General features: G+C 37.8%; 1 protein-coding gene across 1 annotated transcript in view; it reads right to left on the minus strand.

Annotated features, from left to right (window-relative positions):
• Positions 1 to 8182, minus strand: part of LOC145690087 (uncharacterized) — a 67780-nt gene that overhangs the window by 18107 nt on the left and 41491 nt on the right. The window contains exon 3 of the mRNA XM_081764627.1: positions 6528 to 6733. Coding sequence (XP_081620753.1) covers positions 6528 to 6733 — 206 coding nt within the window. The remainder of the gene's footprint in view (positions 1 to 6527; positions 6734 to 8182) is intronic.

Raw genomic sequence — 8182 nt, forward strand, 5'->3', positions numbered from 1 at the left:
GCTAACGCGTTTTTGGTGCACGGGGTCTCAGGTTCGACTCCCAGTGGGAGAGCATTAAAAAATTTAAACATATTACGATGGTTCAAATTTCATCATAAACTATAGGTTCATCTCTCAAATATCCTTGGCACTGAATTTCAGTCTAACTAACCAATCAATTTACATTACTTTTATATCTGAGTTCTAACCAATTCTGAGGTTTAATCTGATCTCCTCTATCCATGATCTTGCCATTTCCTATTCTGAAACTCCTGTTTTTACTCTCTTCTAATCTTAATAGTTTATCCTCAATTTCAGAACAAACTTAGCATGTACAGGTACCATTACTTATACGAACAATTGCAGTAAAAGAACAATAATAAAATTTTAAATATGTCTTTCCCAGGAGAATTCCTAAACTGTGAAAAAAAAAAATGTTGGGAAGTTAAAGGTTTATAGTCTGCTTTAGTAAATTAAATGCCGGAATATTGTAGCAACATCGTATTTAATTCATTTAATTTACTGCAGAGAGAATAAAATATATTGAACCGTAACTCCAAATTATATGCCCTTTAAAACATACTTAGGTACATATCAAGTATCTCTGGTGCATGGGGTCCTTGGTTCAATGCCCGGTCAAGTAAATTTGTGGTGGATAACATCGTGTCCGTGGGTTTCCTCGAAGGTACTCCTGTTTCCTTTCACATTCTCATTTCACAAATTCTTCTATCGTCATTCACTTGCCTTAATAATCCGTCTCGTTTACCCGAAAGGGCATAGTCGTGGCACATTCAACTAAAAGATGTTTCCTTATCAAGTGATCAGTGGTGGCATCGTCCCTCATTCCTCCTGCGTATACGCGTTTGACTGCAAACATGCAAGGACAATCGTTCCACTATCTTCCATATAACATAATATAAAACGGATTAAAATGTAATTCCAGTAATTTCTATTAATATTTAAGACAAGACGGAGACTAGGCATGATCTCGTCTCGTAATTATTTTGAAATACGGTCTTGGTTTCAATCTCGTCTCGGATAAGTCTCGATGTGTTGAACCTCGGTCTCGGTAACACACTCACTAAAGCATGATAAGAAGTCTTTCTAGAGACATTTGAAAATAAAGTAGGGAGAGAAGTATTTCCCGCGATCCAGAAAAGGATTAAGGTGGAATCCAAATCACTGTAATCCGTTCCAATTTCAAGGCTCTCCCAGCGGGAATCAAACTCGGGACACATGTATCAAAGGCGCGTGCAGTAACCACTAGAACAGCTGGGAGGGATCTGTTTTCTAATGTTCTACTTTCAATGCTATTGAGATTTCAGACGGGTGTGTAATGAGCTTCTACCACTAATAATAATGATATTAAAAATTGACTGTTTGCAACACTGACACCACATCGGTTTTTCCTGTTTTCTCGTTCAGTTAGCGCGAGATGTTTGCCTTGAATCTTGACAATTTACAAACTGTTATTTGCTCTACATATTTCTGTTATCATTTCCACTCATAGCCTGTTTATTCATAATTACTTTCAAGGAGACAAACGATAGAAGACTTGCTTCCGAATAGTAGTTGCTTCATTCCTTGAACAATACTGACTGTTGCATAATTTTTGCAATGAAATTAAAACTTACGTCCCACTATTGTGTCCTGTAGGCTAAAGGAGACGTATGAATCATTAATGAATGTGAGAGATCATGAAAAAATGATGGGATGAGAATGTGGGAGAAAACGGGAGAACTCCGAAAAAGTATATAGACAAGATAATGCCCATCACAAACTCGCATAATCTGGGATCGAATCGGGGATCCTTGCACCAGAGATGAACTTTCTATCTTCGACCTATCGTGCTCTCATGTTATAATCTTATATATTATAGTGTTTATTAATAGATCTAACTTATTGTGACTATAGTTTAAAAGCAGAAATACATGGATTTATCGACTTAAAGAAAATGACTTATCTGTTTAGCTACATGACAACAATTCTTTGCCTTTTTGCGTATAATGTTATATTCGACTACTGATACCAGGGCCGGATTTCCCAATAGGCCCGGTAGGCCCGTGCCTGTGGGCGCAAGCTCCCAGGGGGCGCACGGCCGAGAGAAAAAAAATTAAAAATGTCTAGAAATAAAAATAATTTAACATTTTTTGAATTGATTTTAAAAAATCAGGCTAATAAAGCATTCTGATTGTGAAGTTCATTGGAATAAATAATTGTTGGTAAAGTTAAACTATTTTTTAACATTATGCATCAACTTCGTTACAACATTGATCTCAAAAATGTCATTTTTTATACTAGTACAATTTACTATTTGTACATACAAAATATCTAGTTTTACTTTAAAAACCAGTTTTTGTGTCACGTTATCAAAATACTTCATGTAAGCTGTGTTTCTGTGATTAAAACTATTTTATAATGTATTAGAGAGTTTTTTTTTTATTTATTTATTTGGCTAAATTGAACAAAACCAAAGTTATTCACCAACCTTTTGTTAATACATTAACGGTATTTTGTTAAGCCCAGAACCAAGTAAATTCCTCAAAAAACTTACAATGATAAAATTGCATCGTGGAGTGGTGTTTAAGGAATTAACATATAGGCCTGATATAATTTTTTAATAAAGGTTTTTAGGAAAGTAACTTTAACCAGACTAGGGGGCGGAAAAAATTATTGGGCCTAGGGGCGCCAAAATGCTAAATCCGGCCCTGACTGATACTAATATACTATTTTTCTTGTTTATTGAGCCTCAACAGGAATAGGAATGCGAGCTCCATTGAACATAATGTACACGAGCCCGTAAGCTGCGCATGTAACCGTTTTGAACGTTAAATCGAAAATTTAAATCAAAATAAACGTAATAAACATTACATTGTTCACATACGAGAGCCTAATATTTTGAGTAAACATTAATGGTGGAAAAGAGAGAAGCGCAATCAGGTTTAGCGATGTTCCCTTGTCTTCCGGCTTTCCGGAGACAGATATAGCTGGCTATTGATAAGTCCTTTATACCATGGTTTCTCAACCTGGGGGTCGCGAGAAGGTTTCATGGGGCCCGTGAAGAGATAAATATAATTAAGCGGAAGAGATAAATATAATTAGAATCTAATACCGGAAAATATTTTTAAATGTATTTTGAATTTTGTTCTGATAAGCATATTTTTATTTTTATACATATTTTTAAGAACAACAGAAAAATAGGTCTACTAAACATTTTCAACGAATGTAGAGTTGTTTAAAGAAAAATGAAATGAAATCTTTAAGTTTAACGTCCCATGATTGTGCCGGTTAGGCTAAAGGAGACGGTGATAATGAGAAATGAGTGAAATGGTGGAATGAAAAAAGTGGGAGGAAACGGGAAAACCCCGAGAAAACCCATGAGCACGGTGTTTGTCCACCACAAAATCCACACGGCGCGAGCTGGGATCGAATCAGGGACCCCAAGCACCGGAGGTGAACGCTCTACCAGTGAGCCACCGCGAAATCGAAAGAAATCGAAAAAAAATGTCTTTTTACCAACAGGTTCAAAATTTCCGGAAATTTTACAACACTAGTTCAGACACACTTGTACTTGGCCCAGCATTAAACTCTGATGTTAGTTCCGACGCAGTTCGCTGCCTGTCCTGGTCCTGTTTTACCAGTCTGCTCAGCCTACAACGTCCGGTCCGACATATGTAATGAGGTGGAGGGCGCCCAACACCTCGACGTTTGGACGTCGTTTCCCCTTGGTTTCGCCACCTGTTGAAGACACTCACCACAGCACTCCTCGAACACCTGACAAGTTCTGCAGTATCCGAAATTCTCGTGCCGAGTGTTTTTGAATGAGTACTTTCTTCAAAATAATATTAAAAATTATAGAAAGATCTTCGAGACATTCGAGTCGAGTCGAGATTTTTACGAGCTGTCTCGACTCGACTCGTGTTTCGACTCGAAAATTCGAGTCGAGAAATACGTTTGTCTCGACTCGTCTCAAATTTTACAAAGTGTGTCTCGACTCGTGCGCATCCCTATTTCAAATCCGTATGACTAAAGAAAACTGAAAAGAATGAAGCTTTGTTATCTGCGTCCCCTGGAATTCGGTTCACGTCGTGCATTGAAATAAAATACAGTACTCACCGTGATGTCGCAAGAGCATATTAAAGTTTATCCGCCCATGCGATGAATATTTCAGTCGGTGATGCATGGTCAGTGCATTTTCTTATATATATATATATATATATATATATATATATATATATATATATATATATATATATATATATATATATATATATATTTAGTGCAAAACGACTTAAGATACGCGACTGCTTTCATTAAATCTGATTCGGTTCAGCATATCCTTTTGGTTTTCTTGAAAAACTGCATATTGTTATATTGTATTTTACACATGTTTGTAAACAAAACCAATGTTTTTCTTCTTTCTCAAACGGCAACAGTTTTAACTGGTTAACTTCTTTCTTTTAGCTTTTCTAAAGCTCTAAAAGATTCACCCAACCCAGGCCTCTTAACTTTCTAAAGCTCTAAGGTTTCTTGCCCACTTAGCTTGCCTAGAGCTCTGTAAAACCTCAACCACTCTTCCCCATCAGGATTCTGCCGCCTATAGTCGGACAATTTGTCCATGCCGACCAGATGCCGCGGTTGGATTGCCGGCGCCGGACGCCGGCATCTTTCAGCGCGATTTTCGACCGCGACGAATAGTTGCCTTGGCGAGCGGTCGGCAAACAGCCGGAAATGAGCATTAAATGCGCCGGCACCGCCGTCGGAGAGTTGTCTTGCCGAGCAGTCGGCAAACAACAGTAAAGGCGCAGTAAATGCGCCGGCGCCGCCGTCGAAAAGAGGCCGGCATAAAGAGTCGGCAGAGGGTCGGAAAGAGGCCTTTCCGATTGTTTTGCCGGCTCTGACGGTCGGCAACAGTCGGCAAAGGGAATTTTACTTGACGATTTTCGACCGCTTGCCGAAAGGTCGGCAACTTTGAACAAGTAGATCGTCGTGCCGCCGCGGATGGGTGCCGGCTGCCTCCGACGGCCCGCCACCGTCGACGGCGGCAATCCCTCTTTCCGACCGCGACTTCCTGATGGGGTTTCTTCTTATCTAAAGCACTTAAAAGTCTATCTAAGCCTAAAGCTTTGTAGGTTTTTTTTTCTTTCTTTTTACCACACTCCTTAACTTGGCTAGAGCTCTGAAATATCCTACCTTTGGCTGCCCGAACCTAGAGACCATCCATTTACCAAACCAAAATCTACAAAAAAAAAAAAAAAAAAAAAAAAAAAAAAAAAAAAAAAAGCTTTGTATTGGTCTTCAAACCTTAATTATAGTAATTTGTGCTATATTTATATATAACATTTTTTTTTTATAATGAAAGATTACTTTTTTAAAAGTCCAAAATTCCATGTGCTAATTTCTCTATCTACTGTCCTAGCAGAGTATTTTTACAATATGAAAGAAATATCAAGTAAAACCAGTACCTCTGGTACTCCTGCCATTTCACTGACGTCTCTTGCAAACAAGGAAATTAATTCGGAGTTTTTGCCGCATGCACAGATAAATCAAACGAGTGATATTTCCATCTTATAATATTCTACGACTTACAGGAAACATTTGTAAACTTTTAAGTTTTGCGAACCTAGCGACATCTGACACTTGTTTATTAAAGGACAAGGGATTGCTTGGTTTCTTACATGTGACACAGTCTGATATTTCGATATAACAATCTGTCAATATTTTAAAATATCGAAATATCGATATCAAAATCTTACTGATCGATATAACGATATTTTCATATATTTGATATTTTGACGCTCAATGGTTCGATATTCGATATATACTTTGATATTTTCAATACTTTGATATTCAATATTTCAGAGGTTTATGATATTTCAATACATCTATTAAGTTTTGTCGTTCTATCGATATCAATGATTGATATTTAAATCCGAATATCCCACAGTCCTAATGGCAAATATGAGGCGCCGTAACTTAGATTTTTTCTGGGGGGGAGGGTAAGCATTAATACGCGTATTTGGGCCCATATAAAAAGTTGTTTTGCTAATTCTAGGGCCCCCTCTGTCCATCTTTCTCTTAGTTTTATGGGCCTCTCGGAGACTGTGGGCCCTCCCGCACGCGAGGTCTGTGGGGCCATTAGTTACGCCCCAGGGCCCCTTCCATACATGAAAAATTAATTAAGGCGACAATATTCACAAATCTCAAAGCCATACGAATAAATATTATTTCTAGGGCCCCTAATAGTAGACTTTTTTTTTTTTTACTGAAATGGACCCACGACTCATTTTTGTTTTATTTACCTTTTGTGTGCTGTTTTGTTTATGTATTGTAGAGAATCTGTTAATGTTTCAATATAGTTTCATGTTCGTATCGTATATGGAATAAGAAAATTTTGTCTTTAAGTTGCCCCCTTCCAACGGCGGGAAGCTTCCCTGGAGGGTCAGTTGCCCCTCCTGCCCCTCACAAGCTATGGCCCTGCACGGTATGATTTCTTATTTCTAAATCAGCAAACACATTTTCATTAACAGCTCTGTGCGTCATCTTACCTTGATTACACATCACAGATACAAACACGTTGAAGCAAGTATCTGACCAAGTGCTATGTCTCAATTCTGCTCTTAGGAAGAGACGAAGGCTGATGATAAGAAAGATCACTGATGCTCCAAAGGCAAGCCATAAATTGAGATTGAAGACAGCAACGAACGACAAGGCGGATGGCTCGAATTCTTCTTGTTTCGCATACAGTTCTAACCTGCAGATAGAAAACATAATTACCTCTTTTTCCATTATGCTCTGAATCTTTCGAACATGCTTTCTTGTTATCGTCCAATTAGCAGTAAATTCAGTACACAACACTCATACTTTCCGTCAATGGTTTTCAGTGAATCAATCAATTGGCATGCAATTTTTAGTACTGCAAAGACCATTACGTTATCATAATATCAAAGAAAAAAAAAAATACTGGACTCGTTCCAAAGTTATTCACAGTCTTTAGTGGAATGTGGACATTCGTTTTTGTTCTTGGTTTATAAGTAGTATGTGCCTTAAGAGTATCTGTCTCATTGTTTGGAGTGAGTTTTACCGATAGGAAACCATGAACAATATCTTTGATTTTCGAGTTTATCGTCCCATGATTATGCCCGGTGCTAAGGGAGACGATGATTAAAGCAAGTGAATAATAGTGAAATAATTGATAAAATGAAAAAGTGGGAGGAAACGGGAGTACGCCGAAAAAACCACGGACATGATATTGTCCACCACAAACTTATTTGCCCGGAGATTGAACTAAGGACCTCACGCAACCAGAGGTAAGCGCTCTACCACTGAGTCCTCGTGTTCCCGTGAACAATATACAGAGGGTGCAAAAATAGATATATCATTTATTATAATTTATTGTTATTTTTCTTATTTATTATTTTTTCGATAATCATGGCTGGTAATTTAACCATAGACCAACGGAAGTGGATATCGAACAATACTAGAAGACAGAAAATGCTGAAAAGGTTCTACGAAAATGAGCTACAGAATTTGATACACCTCTATCAAGCAGATTTTAACAATTTACAGATTACACAATAAACTTGATGAAACTGACTCCATCTGTACTACGTCAAAGAGTGTTCGACCGGTCAGTGATAGTGCTCAGGAGAATGAATTGTTAGTTGCTTTTGCATTTATCGAAAGCTCCCACCCTCCAAAAAAAAAAAAAAAAAAAAAAAAAAATCAAAGAAGACAGCTTCTCATGAATTAGGCATTTATCAATGATTTTTAGGGCGTTTGATGCAATGTTTAGGTTTTAAAATATCTCGGCTAAGATTAGTAGATGGATTATTAGAAGGATGATCCAGATACCTAGCCAATTGCAATTCTGCGATGCTATGTTGAATGCAGAAAGACTCTTCACCCCAATCGACTTTTTCTTTTGAGGTAATGTCAAAGATAAAGTATTTAGCTGGGTCGAGCGGAAACCAAATTAGAAAGTGTTAGAAATGATGGGAGAGAAAAGAACAATTTAAGATGCTGTTGAGAAGAGGAAGAGAAATTGGTTCGGGCAATGGGTAAGAAAGAACTGTATCATGAGGGACTTGCTAGAGGGTGTGGTGGCAGAAAAGAGAGGAAGAAGGCGAAGGGGACTATAATTATGAACGATATGAAAACAGATAAATCGTATGTGAAGGCGAATTGGTTAGCTGAAGACCAT

Source organism: Thermobia domestica, chromosome 7, assembly GCF_964235325.1.
Source record: "Thermobia domestica chromosome 7, izTheDome1.hap1.1, whole genome shotgun sequence".
In the NCBI taxonomy this organism is placed as follows: Eukaryota; Metazoa; Arthropoda; class Insecta; order Zygentoma; family Lepismatidae; genus Thermobia; species Thermobia domestica.